Genomic DNA, 20,210 nt, shown 5'->3' with positions numbered 1-20,210 from the left:
CCCCCCCCATGCCCCACACACTGTGGGGTTGGGACCTGAGGGCAGGGGGCAGTGAGTCGGGAGTGAGGGGCACTGGGTCGGGACTGGCCATTGATGCTTACAAATGGGTCCTGGTGCAAAAAAAGTTGAGATCCACTGATTTAGACCACCTGTTGGTCTAGGCAATGTGGGAACAAGAGATTACCTGGGTCAGGGGCCTGGACTCTGTCCAGAACTATGGATTGCATTGCTTTGAAATGTTTCACACCCAGCTCAGGTTGCAGGTGGGAATGAGTCCGCTGACATAACGGAGCCACCATGCCATTTATCCCGCTGGTCAAGACAGACCGTGGAATGAGAAAGAAGGGATGTAATGCTGGCTTGAAGCACACTCATATTGCTGCTTGAAGAAAGTGCATAGCTCCAGCTGGTTTGACTTCCATGAGCCTGGAAGAGGGATGTAAAAAAAAAAAAAAAAAAAGAAGAATGGTTTGATGTTTTGTCCCTATAATTTACTGTGGTTGCATTTCTTGTCATTCTCTCTCTCTGGACCTTGCAAAAAACCACTGTGATGGTTCTTCCGGGAGTGTGAAGCTGGCAGAGTGTGCTGCGTTGGCTTTTATTTCTCCAACATTAAAAATGTGCAGCCTCCCTTCTGCCTTGCTAGTTGCAAATGTGTTTGGAAGAGCTCTGTTGCTGAGCAGATGTGGTCCCTGGTTTCCATTAGATGGCATCTCTCTGAAACGGTGCTCAAAGGGAAACAATTTTAACTAAAGAGCTTTCAGGTCAGGTTGGTATAAATGAGGTGATTGCCCGATACCTGAAAAAAAGTTACTTTCCCATTAAAGGCATTTAAAATAGACCGGACAGAGCAGTAATGTATCATACAGAGAGGTGGGTTGGAGGACAGACTATGTTAACTCGGTCTTCTCCCATCTCTAATGTCTGCGATTAGTGCCATGTGGTTTTTTCCTAGCCGAAGCGGTGATCTGTGCAGTTTTGTTTGCCAAGCTGCATTCACCCGCAGGAGTTGATGGGAAATGGTGGCAGCGAGATGCCTTATCTCGTGCAAAGCCCAACACAGGACGACCTGTGAGCCTCTTTTGAAGGAGGTATTTGTATAACTGTCATGCAGGGCAGCTTGCAGGGGGGTGACCCAGAGTCTGAAAGAGAGATGCTGCAGAAAGCAAGGATTGAGCTTTGGTGTCTACGGGGACGCTGGTGTGTCTCATGGGGACCCCCATTTCTCTGCAAGCTAGACAGCACATTCCTCTAACACCCTGGCATACAGATGATCTGGTCTAGCGCATTTAAATGCAATTTGATTTAACATCCTCCCAAGTGACTGATAGGAAGTGAGGCCCATCGTTATCCCTGTGAAATATGAATGCCCCGTCCTGCTTCTTTCTAAATAAGCTTAATACAGGGGGAAATGGGTAGGATGCAATTGCTTGTGATGTAATGGGGTTTCCAGCCAATGAATCCCTTGAATACAAATCCAAACGCATGCTTTGAGGACTTTTGGCTCATTTTACCATCCTTTCTAACAGTCGGTAGTTGAACTAGGACGTCTTTATTGTTTGTCACAGATGCATGGATTTCTCCATCACGTAGCTACAATTCGACCTTGGAATCTAAATGTTCCAGTGAATGATATCACTGTGCTTTTCTATTTGAAAATCTGAAATTACATGAATTTTGTCTGGCAGCCGTTTCCACCGGGGGGAAAAAAACATTGGGTGGATTTTTACTCAAGTCTGTTTCCTGACCAGGAAAAGACATAAAGAAGCATCCTTCTATTTGAGCACTGAGCTGCCCAGGACATGGTGGGGAAAGTGCATGTTGCTCGACAGCTTTCGATGCGGTATGAAGCCATGTACTAATCTCCCAGCTGATACCGGTGACTTGTATCTTCACCTCCTTCGTGCTAATCCTCCTCACCCTTTCCCTTTGTGTTCAGATCTCTCTCTGGCCGCATTGTGGGTGGCGTCTGGTGGTTCTTCACCCTGATCATCATCTCCTCCTACACGGCTAACCTAGCTGCCTTCCTGACGGTCGAAAGGATGGTGTCACCAATCGAGAGTGCAGAGGACCTGGCCAAGCAGACAGAGATCGCCTACGGGACCCTGGAAGCTGGGTCAACTAAAGAATTTTTTAGGGTAAGATAAACTGAGGAAGACTTTCGAGCAAAGCATCCAGTCAGCCCCCTCATTGCATTACACAAGGATGCCAGCGCATGTGGTTTGCTGAACACTGTAAATACCCTTGAAATATACAGTAATTACATGCTTCTGCAGATTACTAAGTAATTACACTTAGCAGCTCCAGAAGTAATTACCCTGTGACTCGCAACTCAAGTTTACAGAATAAGTACTATTTGGCTTGCCCTGTAATTAAATGGCACCACTTACCATGTATAAATAAGCTGCCATTACTTACGGCAAGAGCACAGAGAACAGGGCCAGGAAGGACCATCATGTGATGGCTGTCCAGTCTGTCTCCTCCTTTGCGCGTGATTTCGCCCGGCATCCTTTCCATCATCATCTTCCCTAACCGGTTCTCAAACATCTGCAATGGTGAAAAATGTATTGCCTCCCTTGAGGGTCTGCTCTGCCAGATAGTTGCTCTTATGGTTAAAAATGTTTCCTTCTTACCTCGCTTCCAGGCCTTATTTCCCGGACATGCTCCCTCATCCTTGCCTCTTCTGCATCTAAATGTTTCCCTTGTTTCTCCATTGATGATGCTGTATAATCTTTACAGCCTGTGATCATCTCCTGCTACATGAGGAGGTTAAGTTCCCATTTCCTTGTGCTCTCCATGGGGCTGTATAACTTCACACATGGCTTCTTCCTTCCACCTGTGCTTCCTAGGTTCATAGTTTCATAGCTGGTAGGGTGAATGACATACATTTACCCTGAAAGTCCATGCTGTAAGTGCCCAAGAGCTCACTCTGACCCAAAGTCACCCATTAAACCACCTCTAATATAGATATCCTTCCTCAGCAAAGCCAAGCCATAGGCCTCCACTCCAGCCAAACGCGAGTCTCCGCTTCCACCTCCCGTATAACACTTGCTGGGTTTATGTTTTGCCCCGCGTAGCGCTCTAAAATAGCAGTGTTTGAGAAGATGTGGACATACATGAAATCGGCCGAGCCCTCCGTTTTTGTGAGGACCACAGAAGAGGGCATGATCCGGGTGAGAAAGTCGAAAGGGAAGTATGCCTACCTTCTGGAGTCGACGATGAACGAGTACATCGAGCAGCGGAAGCCGTGCGACACAATGAAGGTGGGAGGTAACTTGGATTCCAAAGGCTATGGCATTGCAACGCCAAAGGGGTCTGCACTGAGGTAAGTAGCTTGGATTTGCTTCTCCTTGCTATGTAGCCCAATACGTCAGTGTATCCCCGTGGCTCCACCTTCATTGTCATAGTAATCATGAAAGCTGCGGGGGGTCGGGGAGGCATCAACCCGTCCCAGGGTGCCCAGGGGATTAAACAACGTGGCTTCCATTAAGCAGTGATGGGAGTGACTAATTTCTTCAAGCCCTTCATTTGGAAATTGGCTCCCCACTGATGCGTTGGCCACGGAAGTGGCTGCACTGTGTAAGCCGGCAGGGATGTTGTTGTCTCGTACCCGTTGATTAACTGAGCATTATTTTGAAAGGACGCTCATCCCCGGGGCGTGTGAAATGCACATCTTTGCACTGTGTGGGATGGCCCCGGATTGGCTCCTGGCTGAACCAAGGGGGGTCTCATGGTAGAAGTATTTTGGTGTGTGTCTGCAAAGAAACATGAATGCACAGGGCCGAAATGGAAAATGAAGCGGTTTTCATCCTTGCAATTAAAACAAAATAAGGGAAGAGAGCTCCAGCCTGCCAAGGAGTGAATTTGAATGCAGCTGGCACCTTTCTGTTGAGGCCCATTCCACATTTCTGAGCTCAAACCAGCCATTGTCAAAGGCCCGTGCCAAAAAGCCAGCCTCTACTGGCAAACAAAATATTGTCAAAGACTTCCTTTAAAGAAAAGAGAGCGAAGCCCTTCAAAAAGCACAGAATTCAGATCTTATAAATATGTTTGCAAATCCCCAGGGATATAGAAAGAGCGTTATGGAAAGCAGCTTTTCCCAGTTGCAGGTCTCCATTTAGCCCCCTAAAGCAATGCATAGGCACCGAGAAACCCACCATTGCTTCTTGGGAATGTAGAGAGAAGAAATGACGGTCAGCAACATTTCGATTTTATATGGGGCTTTCTTATTTTCTTTACCTGACAAAGATAGTCTAAGCAGTCCGCCCAGGAAGACACAGTGGACAAATAAAAACAAAATGAGAGGGTTTTGTGGCATTAGGGATGCTAAAAAAAAAAGAGAAACCTGGTCGTCTTATGGTAAGAGTGATTAATAAAACTGGGGCTTTCAATTTAATTCCATTAACACTGTAGTAAGGAAAATGGCCTTTGATCCTGTATGTACTGGGATTTAGTTGTTGTTGGCCAGCAACTGGTGTAGCTACATGGGGCAAAGCCCTGCATCTACCCAAGGAAAGCTATTACTTGCACCCATGAGTTTTTTCTCCCACTTTCAAGCCGCGATGAACATGAACCAATGCAAATAACAGCTTTCCTTCTCAGCATATGCATGTTAGCGCCACGCAGCTCTGCCAGTTGCTGGCGGGTGGCTGAAGGGGGCCAAGCACAGACGAGAGCTCACTCGTGGAGTTAGTCCGGTCCTCCCTCTATTAACAGAGCTTCCCAAGTCACGTCCGTGTCAACCAACCAGCCCTCCATCAAAGGAGGACAAAACTAAGTATAAAAAATATCTATATTGTTAGAGGAAAAACCTGATGGAAAAGAATGTACAGATGGGAAAGGAGGGTAGGGCATAGTCTTTTATCTGAAAGCACCACGGGGCATTAAACACAATGGATCAAATCCAGAGTCCCACCGAAGCCAGTGGGAGGTTTTCCTCGGTAAAGTCTGAGCACAAGCTGAATGAACCGCTTGGGACCTGTGCTGATGGACGAGAAAAGGACTTGCTAAATGAATGGCATCCTGGTGAGTAGGATGCAAAGCAATTAAAAAGATAGGAAAGCTTCCAAGAAAATTGGGAAGCCAAAGGGCTACCGTGTCCTCATTCAACTTCAGGATTCATCCACTCAGATTAGTCGGCTTGTTCTTTTGTTGGCTAGGAAAACATATTCTTTAGGACACCGTTTCTCCCCTGAGAGAATCGGCATGTCTGAATGGGGGGCAGGAGGTCCATAAGGCAGTTTTTCCCTTCAGACGTAGCTCAGGCAATGATGTGCTTTGGGTCCCTCGGAGCAGATGTGGATGCACTGTCCCTGCTTCAGGGGGGCGTCCCAGCTCGCTCGCTCCAACATTTATGTTCTGTCTTGCAAATATGGAAATGAGGATACAGGACTGATGTTCAGAATAACCCCCAACGTGCCCAGTCCAGTCATTTATGGCATGTGAGGAAGCCATTAAAATTGGTCTTAAAAATAATCAACCAAGAAGGAGGAACATTGCCAAAAGTCAGCTCAGTCCTCCTAGCCTAAGCCTCCCTGTAGCAGTCACACTTCCAGAGCACGGTTAGACCTTAAGTGATCGGGAAACAAAGGAAAAATGCTTGATTTTCCATTTGCCCTGTTGGTGCTTCTTTGGAACAGATGCTGTCGGTTTTCTGTCCCACGCTGTTCGTTTTGTTGCGTTGTTGTTGTTGTTTTAATTGTCCAACTTTCAGTAGTTTCTCTACAGTCGTCATGTGGTGTCTGTCTTCACTATGGGGCCCTGCACATGACAGCATGCACCAGGCAAGGTGACACGCAGGATGGTGATATTGTTGATGTTGCACCGTTAACACGGGCTCTTCCCGACGTTTAGTCCTCTACCATCCGCACACAAAAAATCTTTTGACCGAGTTTTGCAGGGCTTAGAGCCAGAACAAGCTTACCTAGTGAGGCACATGGGCTCCCACAGGACCTTCTGCTGGACCTACCCACCTTGAAGTGAAGATGCAGGCAAAGCCACTGGATTGCTACAAGTCCTCCAGTGACCTTCCCACAATCCCCTTTGAAGGGCAGATCAGTTCTGTCATGAGCACAATGGACTGGGGATGAGGCCTAGAGCAACTCGGCACAACAAACCACAAGATATTCCTCAGGTTGCATACGGGCAAGTGCAGAAACAGAAAGGCATAGTCATGTAGGTAGGTCTTTGCAGTGGGGATGATCATACCCAGGTGAGACTAAGACCCAGCTGTTAATCACCCGACTAAGGTGCAGAGGGTAGAAATAGCCTCAGGTATGTAGAGAGCAGGTCCTATTCCTGGCAAGAGAACTTAGGGCCCCTGGTCTTGTTCCCTTTCAAGTCAACAGGAGTTTGGCCATTGGCTTCAGTAGGAGCAGGACCACTTTCAAAAGACGGGACGTTTTCTCATGATTTTCCCAGAAGGGATAGGCATGTCAGGTATGTTCACAGCAAAAGTCCGGTTCATGTTCACAGTAAAAATGGTGGGGTGGAAATCATCATTTTAGCTGAATTTTAAAAAGATAAATTTTATGATACTCCTTATTTGAATTATTTTCCATTAGAGAAGCTTTAATTAGCTGTCATTAATCTTTTAATAGCACATCGGGATAGCGAACGTTAGTGCACACATATAAAAAGCTGCCCCCACAGCTTGGTTTGATAAAGGATGCTACATCCTCCAAGCCAAATGAGGCATCTGCACCATTGCATTGCTCCAAAGTCTTCCTGAAGAAAGAGTGGGAAAGGAGTACAGCTTATTGGTAACCCAAGATATGTTAATACACTGCCAAGACCCGGACAGCCTGTATTGCATTGACAGCACAACCGTATTGACCTGATCATATGCAGTCAGTGCTCAAAAAGCCCATTTAAAAGCCCATGGCTCCTCGGAGGCTCATCAGCGGGGCTATTGGGAGGATTCGCTTACCAGCCAGACCCACGGTATCAGAAAGATGGATATCTGGCTTGAGATGTACATACCAGCTCTCAGTTCTGGGGTGCATAGTTGTCCACAGACTCTTTCTCCTACATTTTGTGTGTGATAGCAGAAAGCATTTGCACCTGGATGTCAGAAAACATCTACAGTCCCTTAATCCCCACAGTAACATAATTGTGTGTGTGTGTGTGTGTGTGTGTGTGTGTGTGTGTGTGTGTATACCTGTTGGGCCCTCTTTTATTTCTTCCAAAACATATTGCTTCTCTTTATGTGTTTTGAGGGCCAGGTGATTGGATTTCAGGCCAGATTTAATCTTTTTTCCTCCTTATTTTCTGCATGGAAGCCACAAGACGGCAAATAAAATGTTTTCAGCAGTCAAAGTTGCACTTGGAGGCCTGCTCCTGATCCCACTCAAGCCACAATAAGGATGTTGACACTGACTTGAATGGGAGCAGGGTGGAAAACCCAGATACAGCCTTCTCCTTGCAATGCATGGAAACCTGCCTCCCAACCCATTCCTTTAGTATGAACAGCCCAGGGCATTTTGCCCCTAGATTAATTTGATTACCCAGCATTCAGAGGGTTGGTCTAGTGCATCTAGGATCAAAACTGTGCCATAAAAGACAGGTGATCAAAACAGAGGAAAGGAAATGAGAGGGGAAAAGAGAGGAAGGTCTAATTCATGTTTTAAGAAGCAATAGAGATGTTATAAGAAAGAAGAAACGGGAAAGCCTGAGTTTGAGAATTGGGGGTGCCCGTCCACGCACTCCGCACCATAATTAGATTGATTAAATGAGATGGATTGATTTAAGCTAATCTAATTAGGTTAATCAAGTCTGATAGGATGTTCTAATCAGAACGCTCCAGCGCGTTGCCGCATCAGGCATATTCAGCGTCCCGCCTTTCAAAATGGCAGCTCTAACTAAAACTCGTCCAACGAGCTTTAGTTAAAGCACCCTGGTGGCCATTTTGGAACGCGGGGCACTGAATACACATGACGCTGCGGCATTTTAATTAGAACCAGGAGCCACTCTAATTAAAACACCCTCCCCCCCACCCTGGAGCACGTGTATAGGCCTTACAGGAAAGCAGGCGCCAGAGGCACCTAAACGGGTGTGTCAGCCTTTCTAAGACTGATGAGCAAATAAAAATGTTCCCTGTCAAAAGTCCACCTAGAATGACACATTTTGGAGAAATGTCCCAGGCAGCTAAATCTTTTATCAAGAAACCTGTCACGGTGAAGTATGGGAGGCTCTGTATACTCCAGACGAACTGGAGTGAGAATCCGTTATTTTAAATGACACCGTTAAATAAAACATATAATGTGTGATACAAAATATCACATTAGTTATCTTTATAGCCAGGAAGTCCACAAAGAATTGACTGTGCTAATTGGCTATGCCTTCACAGAAGTAGCTATTCCTTCGTATCATTGCTTAACAACATCCCTTGCAAATGGTGTGCTAATTAACCTTTATTCTGCTTTGGAAGATTGAAATAATTTTAGTGTTACTTAGAACTGAATGCTTCCCTTGGATACACCCATCTGCTTCCATTGACTACATCTGACGTTATACTTTGACCCTGGTGGTGTTATCTAGAGACAAGGAAATAGTGGGCCAAATTCATCCCTAGAACAGCTGCCAGATGTCTCCTCTTGGACAGGCAAAAAGCCATGAGCATGGCTCTTTGCATTTCAGTCTTTCATGACAAGAGCTCGATTGTTGCCCTTTGGAGTGAAACAGGTTTGATCCCCAAAGAGTCCGCACAGCACCCCGTAGGTCTCAGTCCCATAAAGTAATCCCCATGGCAGGATCTCTGTGGTTCAGGGAATCCCACTGGAGTCAATGAGACCCCACCCTGGTAGAAGGATCTGCCCACCCCCAGGCCTTTTGAGCCATAGGAAGAGTGTTTGCCCCCAGGTGCTTACTGCTCAACTCGGGAACAGTTGTGCAAATGCATCTGAAGGCGGAGTACGTCATGGTGTTGGGTCTGCATGCTACCCAATTTTTGAACCCAGCTTGCTCTTCTTTCTGAATGAAAGCATCTCTCCACCAGCCAAACGGCTAGGGCCTATACCAGAGAGTTTGTCAGTTGAAAGATGCACGTGCAAAACACTGCAAACGTCCATCAGTTCTAGGTGCTCTGAAAAAATATATAGGTACATGCATTTGAATAGTGCAACTGCTATCTTTTCATCCCTCAAATCCTCCTGGGAACATGGCAATGAAACCATTAAGCCTACACCACTATTCATAGCCAACTGCATCTGGAAAAGGTGCGAGGGTTACTGGTCCTGCAAAGCATTTGCATTGTAGACCCAACTGTACTGGAAGCCCTCTGGCAGGCCTGAGTAAGGCTAAATCATAGCAGACTCCAGTGAAATGAGACTGCAGCTACTCAGCTGAGCTAGGCATCACTGCATTGACTTCAGGGGAGCAATGTGCATTTCCACCAGCTGAGGATCTGCCCACCTATTTCCACACGTCCCAATCATACATCAGCTTGAACACATGAAGGTTCTCCTTGAATTGCCTAAATGTTTCTCTTTTCTGTTACTTAATGAGAAATGATTGCTGATTGTGTTGTTTTTATATGTCTTTTGTGATGTGAGAATCACTCAAGAGGGACTGGCGAGCCAGAATCCCCTCCCCCACTCCAAAAGTACCCCAAACCTGACAAATTTTGCACCTATAAACATTATCGTTGTTCTCGAATTGATTTTTTATTTTTTATTTTTTTTTTGTTTGGTTTTTTTTTGGTAAAAACAAAAATCTCTGCTGATGCTTAGAAATATATCTAGCCTGACCTGTCTGTCCCAATTTGACTGCTGTAGAAGAAAGCATAAAACCAGGGGACTGCTATTACTCAAAGCAAAGCCATTCGGTGACATAGTTCCCTACAGCTTCTTCCATGTAGGCAAACTCTCGAGAGGTCCTCGGGAATGAATTTCCTGATTGCAAGGGATTGAAGCATGTGGGGGAAGGCTGGATCAGGGACACTGGTTCACCGATCCCTTGTTGTCACATGACTTGACGAGTGTTCTCCGCTTGTTACTCATCGAGTGTTATCTATTCATTTTAAAGAAACCCAGTAAACCTGGCAGTGTTAAAACTGAACGAGCAGGGGCTTTTGGACAAATTGAAAAACAAATGGTGGTACGACAAGGGCGAATGCGGCAGCGGGGGAGGTGATTCCAAGGTCAGCCCCAGTAAGAACAAACTAGTGGGTATAAACAGCATGGATAGTAACCAGCAACTGCGCTGCCAACACACCTTGCAGTCCAACGCTTAGGGAGAGCAAACGGAACGAACCCAAGAGCAATGAATGCCCCAGCTCTGTAACGACGTGCCCTTTGATTGCTAAACCAAAATGGAAGCAACCAAGAATTAAGTGGGACTAGAGATAAATGCATAGACGCCAACACCTGCATGGTCACGGGGGCTGGTCCCTTCCTTCGGCAGAAGGGAGAGGAAGCGCTTGGTTGCGTCAAGGCTTCTTGAAGGCAACTTCCCTCCTTTCCCCACTTCCCCCCAAAGGCTCTGCTGGATTCTCTTGGGCATGGACATACGGAGGAGACTGAGATACTGTGCAGGGCCCTGCCAATTGTTGATGGCACTGCAGACAGGGAGGGTCTGCTCTCATCCACATTGGCGGGAGCATTGCAAGTATCCGCGGCAGGTGGTTGAGGTTGCTGGTTACTCAAAGTGATATAGTAATACTCATCTTGCTGTGCTGGAGGAAGAGCTGTATGATTATGCCGGGCGGGGGGGATGCTATGCTGGAGGAGGGGCGGGGTGGCTAGATGGAGTATTCAATCGTATCACTTTGTCAATGTATAAACTTGTTCAATGAATGCTGTGAATGAACTGTCTGTGCTGAATAACATAAAATAACATTGGTAATGTTATTTATGTTATTTCCCCCCTGGTTGAAGAGGTCCCGTAAACCTAGCGGTTTTGAAACTCAGTGAGCAAGGCGTCTTAGACAAGCTGAAAAGCAAATGGTGGTACGATAAAGGGGAGTGTGGAAGCAAAGACTCCGGAAGTAAGGTCAGTCACCCCCAAAGAGGTCGGGCATGCCCATAAAACCAATCGAGTGTATATCCCAAGAGCTCTGGCCTTAGCGCTGCCAGGATGGGGAAGCTCGTGCGAGGCTTTTTTTTTTCCAGCGGCTCACCCAAACGCGGAGGGTGCTGAGCAGAGCACTCGTCTTTGAATAATTACTCTTCATTTACATGGTAATTGCTTGGGACCGAAAGGGCAAATTGTCAGAGCCCTGAGCAGGAAAATGAGGCAGTGAGGGCAACCCCCCCCCCCCCCCCCAAAAAAAAACCAAACCTGCTGCATGGCTCAGTGGAGAGAAAAATACTCCTTCACCCACATCATTAGCCCTCCTGCTGTCATCACGGGGCCAGAATCCGGCATGCTGGCCAGAGGGAAGGGCAGTGCTTGGGATCAGCCTTTGTATCGTCCTTGTTTCTGTCCAGCTTCGAGGGATGCTCAAAGGGAACGGTAAAGAGCTTTTTGGAAGAGAGCAGAGGAAACCCCCAATATCCTGACCAGCTGCCATTCTTCCTGCAATAAAATCCTGAGGGCTGTTTCTGAGGTCTTAATGATGACCGTGCTTCACCAGTACAGTCAATGCATTGCTTCACCAGTATAGTGCTTCACCAGTATAGTCAATGCATTGCAAATATTTGACATGCCAATAGCATTCCCAGTCTGTGGGGTTGTTTTTTTTTTGGTGAGACTTCCCTTCTAGTGCTTAATCCAACCATAGGGCTGTTGGAAACGCTTCAAATTTCAGTGTGCGCAAACATTTCCATTTAATTAATAAAAAGGGGGATGTTATCAAAGGCATTTTTGTGCAGTTTGGTTCCCTCGTTTCAGCCCTCTCCGACGGTGCGTGTCTCACCGACTGCATCACGAAGGGCTGTAAAGCACCTTGTGTACGGCAAGAAATACCAAACTCGATTCTGCTCGTCTCTGTGCTATTTCACATCCACAGTCACAACTCTCCCATTGCATGCTACGTAGTGTGGAACAGATCGCGCGCAGTTCAAAATGCTCCTGACCTATGCATTGTGCCTCACCGTCTAACCAAATATTCAATAGTTACCATGTAAGTGAAGAGTAATTACTTTATCATGTACCTTGGACACTGAAGGGATGACACAGCTTCCATAATGCCTTCCCTACAAGCCTGCATGCAGCAGTAGTAGAAGAAAAAAAAAGTAATAGCTATTAAAATACCCTAAAGGAACTGGATATGAAATGGATCCTGTTTAAAAACAAAAAAGGAAATATTTGCAAATGTTTCAATATTATGGGGGGAAAAAATAAATAACGCAGGTCTAGTGCTTCATACCACACAATAGAATAACCAATGAAAGCCAAAGCAGAAGGTTTGGGACACATGGGTTTATGTGGATCCTATGACCTCAATGCAGAACACATGTTATTTACATGTATTTAAAAAAAAAAGCTAAGCACACATTTGAATCGCATGTGACCTAAATGGGATTGGAAAATAAAGTCATGAGAGCTGCTTGAAACCCCATGTGTATAATTCACAGGCACATCCCTTCAAACTAGGTGGGGTTTTAAAGAGAGCAGGGGAGAAGGGATAGTGGATATCCTAAAACTTTACAGGAAGGGACCGGATCACATTCTGTTTCTTAATCAGTCCCAAGCTCAAAGTCTGCAGTTGCAACATACTATTAAATCAGAATATACTAGATCGGTATTAAAATCAACAGACCTGAGTGCCCACCCTCTCGCAGAAGAACAGGACAAGCCCACAGCTTGCAGATGCAATATGCTTTGCTTGTGGGAAACCAGCCCCCTGAGAGACCCCAGATCCTGTTTGCATCTCTGAAAGGCCACAAAACTAAAGAACAACCTCCTCCCCGCCCTGCTCCATTGTTAAATAGCAGACCCCAAATAATTTCAGCCTCACAATATGACGATGCATCCCATCAGACACTTTAAGTGCTTGTCTAGTGATAGAAGGCCAGTGCCCCCAAGTCCCTCGCTCATCGCCCACCCTCTCGGTGCTTCTCTTGCTCTCTTCCTCAGCAGTCTAGGCCAGGTCTGCATGCATGTGTGAGCTGCCAGGGATCACATCCCTCCCGATGCACATGGGCACACACGCACTGGGCAGAACCATCCCCTTTCTGTACATACCATTTACTGAGGAAATCTTGCCATTAGAAGAGTTTAGGTGCAAAAGGCTGAAGGGGGAACCAGTCTCAAGGACTCTGGCTGGAAAGATCACGGGACATGTACAATCTTCAGCATCTCTGGAGTATTTGCTTAAATAAAACATGCTCCTCTGGCTCTTGGAGATGCATTTCAGGAGATGCTACATGCCAGATACATTCCTAAATGTGGCCACTCACCTTCTTACTCCCTGAGCTTCCTTAATATCCCCAGTGAGCCCCAGTCAACGTGTTACTGGGCCAACCCATCGCCCCAGACACAAGCGCTCCTCCCCTTGGGGTAACTTCAGCTCTGATATCCTAGCTCTGCAGCAGGCCTTGACCCTGTGTTGGGCCAAAATTGAACAGGCCTTGGCTTTTAGGAGGCTGCTGCTGCAGATCCTGACCCTCTCTCTTTCCAAAGTCATCCTCTCTCATTTGTACCCAAAGCCCTAATATATTCCCATGGAAAATATTTGCTAGGACCCCCATGCTTTTCAACTCTGCTCACCATCCTCTTATGTCCCACTGTCCCGGGTCTCCCCTAGCATGAGTACACAGGAATCATCATTCAAATGCAGGGTGTAGAGTGGGTGCATTTGCTGGCACTGAGTCAGCGGCACCGTTTCCCTGAGCCGGGATTCCCCCCTTTCCTGGGGAGGATCTTTTGCAAAGCAACAGAAGGGTGAAAAATATTTTTAAAACAAGGCCAGCACAGAGCCATCCTGCCATCACACCCTTGAGGGAAGGTCCCTGCCTCCCCAGGGGAGCTACATCACAGACGACGAAGCTGGGGACGGACACAGGGGGTTTGCCCGTATACGCAGCCTCTGCTGGCAGAGCCACCGTGGCAGACGGAGGGGCTCGGGAGACACCGCCGAAAGGATGCGTGCCCCGTTTCCCAGGATTTGGCTCCACCTTGAGTCTCATGTGCCCTTTCTTTCCTGGAGCTTCCTTTCTATAGACTGAGTTATGCTATTACCAGCCATGGATGTTTTCTATACCTGTCCCCACCATCATGGACATCTTCCCAAGCTAGGCTGTGAAAGCTTTCCCCAGACAAGGCCAGCTAATGCCTGGTGTAAAGGTCATTGCCATCATCGGGGCTCTGGCTGCCGTTCCCTTGCTCTTGGGGCAGCACGTCTTCTCTGCAACCCACGGGGCTCCTAATTATCCACCTTAAGGTCACCGGTTGCTCTGAAGGGATCCAACTGGGCAGAGTGAGGGTGGAGAGTTTCCCTGCTGGGAAGCCAAGAAAATCTCCCTTTATAGACTTCCACAACAGCTGAATAAATACCGACAAACAGGATGACGGACACGGTGTCAGTGGTTGAAAGGAACAGACGGGAAGGTGCCTGGTTGCTCTAGCAACACGACCGAGATGGCTGGGAGGCGGGGGGAAAATGGGCTTTTCTTTTTTCTCTTTGCCTGTCAATCATTCCTTCACCGTAACTCTCTCCCTTGGCAGGAGATGAGCGGTGACATTTACACTCCCACTAACAAGCTGGATGCATGATGGGCACACGCCTTAAGAGAGCAGCTGCTGCAGAGCAGCGGCACAAAAGCCCAAATGGCAAGGAGCAGCGGTTCGGGGAGAGGGCATCGTTCTCTCCAGCATCTCCCGTAGGTTGGGTCCTTTTTCTTCTATTATTATTAGCTTTCAGAAGGCAGAAGCCTGCACTTAAACAGCAGATAAAGCCGCGGCAGGACATGCCTCATTTACAAACCCGCATGTGAGAGCCTGGGACCTCTAAGCCGCTTGGGAGGAGCTGCTGCTGGAAGGTGGCAGTCGCAGCCTGGAGAAACCCTTTCCCATCAGATGCAGAATCCTTCTTGCAAAGGAAAAGATGGGCAGAAAAGAAAAGCAGCCAGTAGACACCTGCATTTCTGGACCTGGCGTCTAGGCACAGGCTTTTGGGGCTCGTCATTGCTGAGTTATCCTGTGAGTTCTTCATGCTGGAGCAGTTAGGAGACCCCTGAGCTTCCCGGCAGTTGTCCCCAGTTGGCTGGGTGCTGTCACTGGATTCCCCCAGCTTTAGGGCCCGACTTTCAGTTCACTCCACGTGCTGTGTTAAAATAACACCGTCACTGAGTAAAACATTGGAGCTGCCAAGCAAATGTTTGGTGGGGGGAGATCTTCCATCACTGTTTGATCAGCATCTAAAATCACAGAATCATAGGAAGGGACTTCAGGCAGTCGCATCTTGTCCACCCCGCTTGCTTAAGGCAGGTTATCCCTATCCAAGCCATCCTATAGAAGTGTGTGTCTAACCTATTCTTGAAACCACACAAGCAGCCTTCATCCACCCCTGCCAGACTCAGTGCTTTAAATCATCCAGAACACCTTCATTTGCCCCAGGTAGAGCAGGGGCGTGAGGGCGCTAAATCCATTAAATCGAGCCAAGCAGTGCATAAACTAGCAGAAGATGTACAGAGAAGTATATTAAGTACTAGCACAGGAGCCCTTTTGCCAGATCCCACTTCCATTAAGCCCGACCGACAGCTGGGCATGACAACGAAGATAAAGAGGAGACTGGGGATACTTGAGCAAGAACGTGGCAGCTTGGCACGAGCCCCTTCCTCCGGCACCTCCCACCCCATTAGAAAGGGTCCTGGAGAGGCATGGGGTTTGACACGTTTTTCATCTGTTTCCTGAGACCTGTTCTTCTGCACTGTCAACTCTTCACTAAAAGCTTCAACTGGTCTGAAGAGCCCATCTTCATGAGTCTGAAGAGCCCATTGCACGCAGCAAAAGCAAGGGCCATTTGTCACAGGATCCACATTTGTCACAAGGCCAATACAGCATCATGAAACAGGGTTGCATGGAGGCCCTCACAGACCCTGGACTCGCTGATAAGCTAAACACAATGCTCATTCCCTGAGGCTGTCTGTTGAAGTAGCGCCAGAAACACAAAAAAAAGAGCATAATCCAGATGAAGAACAAGGGCTCAGGATGGAGCAATTCTTCCTCTCCGGTCCTGGCTCTGCCATCAGCTGGTCGTGTGGCCTGGGTAAACCTCTGTAGCTCAAATTCAGACCTAGGGCAGGTGGGTGCAACTTCCAACCTCTCTGGAGTTGTAGCTGCTAAGCCCAGGACTGAATCTGGCTCTCTGTGACTCAGTTTCCCCCTCTGCAAAACTTGTTACAATACATGCTTACTCCCCATGGGGTGCCAGGAAGATTAATTAGACAGTGCTTCTAGAATCACTATATAAGCACCAAATATAAGTAATTTGGCCTCTAATAGTCCTATTAATTGCAAATCCAATAATTAAGTTAAGTATGCATCAATGGGTCTTAATTACACATGCACTAACTGCCTTATTAAACAGAAATAAAATTTTTAAAAAGCAGAATTATTTTAATGTGTTGCCCAGCAACAGACGTTGCGGGGGAAATAGTCTAGGACTGTGGGAATGAGCATTTCCAAGAGAACAGGTTATTTCAAGAGAGGCATCAGGAACAAGTAAATGTCACCCCGGCAGTGAATGCACCCCGCTTCCCGGTTTAATCAATAATTTAAACGAGACATTTGTGGCCAATGTGTGTCTAAGTCTAAAATGATTTTAAAAGAGCACCCAAACCTTTCCAAAGAGCCGCATTATGGAGAAAGAAATGTTTATTCGGTTGTGTGAGGGAAACATTAGATTGATGAGCTATTGAAATGGCAATTGAGAGGGCTCTTAGACCTGCCATGTGGTCATGCAAAGAGGGCGATGGAGGCGTGCCAATGTGACTGTCTTGTGCTGCGTCTCGTGCGCCGCAGAGCCATGTCGTATTAATTCCGTCGTTCTCCTTCCCACACGTCCCTCTTCCCTTCTCCTCTCTCTCCTAGGACAAGACGAGCGCTTTGAGTCTCAGCAACGTGGCGGGCGTTTTCTATATCCTCATCGGTGGGCTCGGACTGGCCATGCTGGTTGCCTTAATCGAGTTTTGTTACAAGTCCAGGAGTGAATCCAAACGGATGAAGGTGGCAACACATTTCCAGGCCTTTCACACCTTCTCTTTGACAACACCCTGCCTCCTAAGCTGCCTTCGGGGACAGATGCAAGCCAGGCTCGGGGTGGAAACCGTGGGATAGGGTGGAGGAAGCGAACACGCTAGCGGTCGTGTTTAGAAAGGAAAGAATGAGAATGGGTGGAGGGAACTCAGTCGTATATATGCGTGAGTTCGTTAACTGGCCACAATGGACCAGGACCCCAACACAAAGCACAACCATAGCGTCCCTGGCAGTATCGCCAGCTCCGATAGCAAAGCCCCAAGGAAATAGCACAGTGCCCCAAGGTGGGCAGCACCGTGGCAGCCATTTGGAGCCCAGACTCGGCTGTGTTCACCTCCGTTTTGCACTGGTGCAAACAAAAGCATCAGAGCGCAGGTGTGCCAACACAAAACAGGAGCAAATCAGGCCCCGTGGCTCTGCTAAACTGTACCCTGCTGATGTCATTTGCTCTGATGTATTTTTCTGCCTCTTAGGCTAGGAAAAGATGTTGCATTTGTCCCTGGACAAATTGAGCCTGTGTTTGTCCTAGAACAGATAATATCCTGGGACTGGTGTGTACATGCATTGCCCGTCTCTTTGGGATTCAGTAAGCAGTTGATTGCACTGCCACTATTCTGCCGTTGTTTCAATGGTACAATCCCCGGACAACTGTTGTGATGCCCTGGGATAAACTGTTGGTACTTCTTATCCCGTGACCCTTTTTAGGATTTATCCTGGGACAATGGACACAGCTGTCTAAACAATTGCACTTTGTCCTGGGATAAAACGGTTTATTCCAGGGCAAATGCAACGTCTGTTTGTAGCCTTACAGACCAGTTCCTGGAACTGACCGTCGCAGGCAAAACTGAGAACCTTTAGGCTAGGGACACACATTACATGTAAACTGGTTTAAACCTGTAACAGAACAGATGTTCAGTGCACATAAACCAGTTTGAAAATAGTTGAAACCGGTTTGAGATAAACCTGGTTGAATGTAGTATCAGACTTAACTGATTTGGGTCAAACCGGTTTATGCAATGTCTGTCCCAGACCTTAATGTGCAATGAACACATTTCTTCTGAGGAAGATGCTCCGTGCTGTGGTCTCTGGTGACAGGGGCAGGGAGTTTATAGCCATATTGAAGATTAAGGTTGTCCCTTTTAATAAAATTTGCCCTTTTTCCCTCCTGACACTCCTGCCCTGTGATAACAGGGGTCTGGCCTTGATGGTCCAGGAAGACCCATCTAGTCCCATGTCCTCCCAAAGTACCAGGTTGGATTAGATGTGAGGAACCAGGGAATGCATGCATAATTGCCCCACAGAACTTGTGGAATGAGTTTCCTCCTAAATTATATGACGCACACGGGGAGAGGTGCGCAGAGACACTCAAGGATAAAAATCTGGCCTGGTTCCCCAATGAGCTGGTGTAAAATCAGAAGGTATTCCATTTATTTTCTGCCATCTCCTTCTAGCTGCTCATTTTCATGAGCACAAAAAGGAATCCAGGATTAAACAAATAACTGATTATTCCTTTGGTTTCCACACAGCTAATTTCAACACACTTAATGCTTCTTCAGTATGCATAATGCATTTAATCAACTGAAAATGAGTCGTGTTTCTTTCCCTGTTGAGGTTTAGAATATGCCCAAGGCAATGAAAGAAACTCGTTGCATGGGGGGCAGGAGGGAGGCACCGAGTGTATGCATTTAATGTTGCTGAATGCCAAAAATAAATACATAGATTTTAATCGTTGGCTCCATTTTAAAGATCTAGGGCAGAAATACCCTCTAACTGCATGTTAAGTCTGCTGTAAGTTTCCTAAATTTATTCTGACATGACTGCATCATTTCCTGCAGGGCCCCATGTCATTATTGCAACCTATCCCAATAAGCAGTTTACAGTCTCCAAGACCAAACCAACCCTTGGCTTTACTCTTCCGCTTCCTGCTGGCCATTAGTGCTGTTACCACCATCCTGAAATGTCCCGCCGCTCGCTGTGAGCTGGCTCCGCAACTCGTCCTCTGTTGAGTTGCATCTTCCTCCATAAGAGACCGTTGGTTTCCACCTGCAATTATTTATATGCCTCAGTCCTCCATGCCAATGCTGGGTGATTTACTGAAATGTCCATCACACCATTATTATTCCAGCACGTTTATCTCGGTATTGAATAGCTTTTCCATAACAAGAGCAACGGGGTTTTTTTTGGTTTAGCTGAATCTCTTCAGGTCATTCCATAATGGCAATGTGGTAAAAATGTCTTAGTGTGGACAAGTCCTTGGGTTTTGTTTCAGTTGGGAAGATGAGATGTGATTTCCTAACCCTAAGCCTATTGCCCCACTGGAGATAAAGATGTAGTTACCTTTAGCCGTATGAGTAAAATTGTGCACGTGCTTAAGCGTTTGCAGGTCAGGCCCTGAAATAACACCATGCATTTATTTGGTCCAAACTCACCTAGAAACCCAATACTTTCTGCACATAACAGAGTAGCTCTGTAGCTCAAAATGGTCCCAAGTTGTTTAACCTAGAACCGGGGAGGTATGTAGGCCAGTTGAATCGATGCAGAGAAGCAAGAGCCTTGATGGAGCTTGAGCATGTAGGGATGCTAAAAAAAAAGGGGCGGTGTTTTATACGGTGACTTTCCAGGCATTGCTAAGGACAGGGGGAGACCCCCCCGTCCTCCCTAAAAAGGGTTTTTGTTTGATCCCACAGCAATCGATTAATGAAGCCATAAGGACATCGACACTTCCCAGACCGGCCACAGCAGGAGCCAGCGGAGAGAACGGACGGGTGGTCAGCCACGATTTCCCCAAATCCATGCAGACAATTCCGTGCATGAGTCACAGCACCGGGATGCCCCTGGGAGCCACAGGATTATAATCGGCCTTGACACGTCACCCGGGTGTGAGCAGGGTCACCCCCGCCCCACCCCCCTCCAGTGCCAAAAACCAATCCAAACCGAGAAACACGATGACGACGATGAACAAAAGGGACAATTCAATGGATCTTCCTGAGGAAATTGAATCTATTTTCCTTTTTGTTTTCCAATAGATCCACAGGCAGGAGAGTTAAACACAGTCTGCGCCGCAATAAGGA

The 20,210-nt window shown here is 47.1% G+C and overlaps 1 protein-coding gene across 3 annotated transcripts in view; it reads left to right on the top strand.

Annotated features, from left to right (window-relative positions):
• The window catches only part of GRIA1 (glutamate ionotropic receptor AMPA type subunit 1), a 137,817-nt gene extending 117,823 nt beyond the window's left edge, over positions 1-19,994 (top strand). For 2 of the 3 annotated variants that reach the window (XM_006021137.1, XM_006021136.1), the window contains 5 exons: positions 1,940-2,138; positions 3,078-3,325; positions 10,024-10,138; positions 16,975-17,109; positions 19,806-19,994. In XM_006021137.1, coding sequence (XP_006021199.1) covers positions 1,940-2,138; positions 3,078-3,325; positions 10,024-10,138; positions 16,975-17,109; positions 19,806-19,994 — 886 coding nt within the window. Of the gene's footprint in view, positions 1-1,939; positions 2,139-3,077; positions 3,326-10,023; positions 10,139-10,874; positions 10,990-16,974; positions 17,110-19,805 lie in introns of all 3 variants that reach the window. The other variant, XM_006021135.1, reaches the window with a different exon arrangement.
• The last annotated feature ends 216 nt before the right edge of the window (positions 19,995-20,210 follow it).

This window comes from Alligator sinensis, unplaced genomic scaffold, assembly GCF_000455745.1.
Source record: "Alligator sinensis unplaced genomic scaffold, ASM45574v1 scaffold550_1, whole genome shotgun sequence".
NCBI lineage: Eukaryota > Metazoa > Chordata > Crocodylia > Alligatoridae > Alligator > Alligator sinensis.
This window is presented reverse-complemented; position numbering and strand designations above follow the sequence as displayed.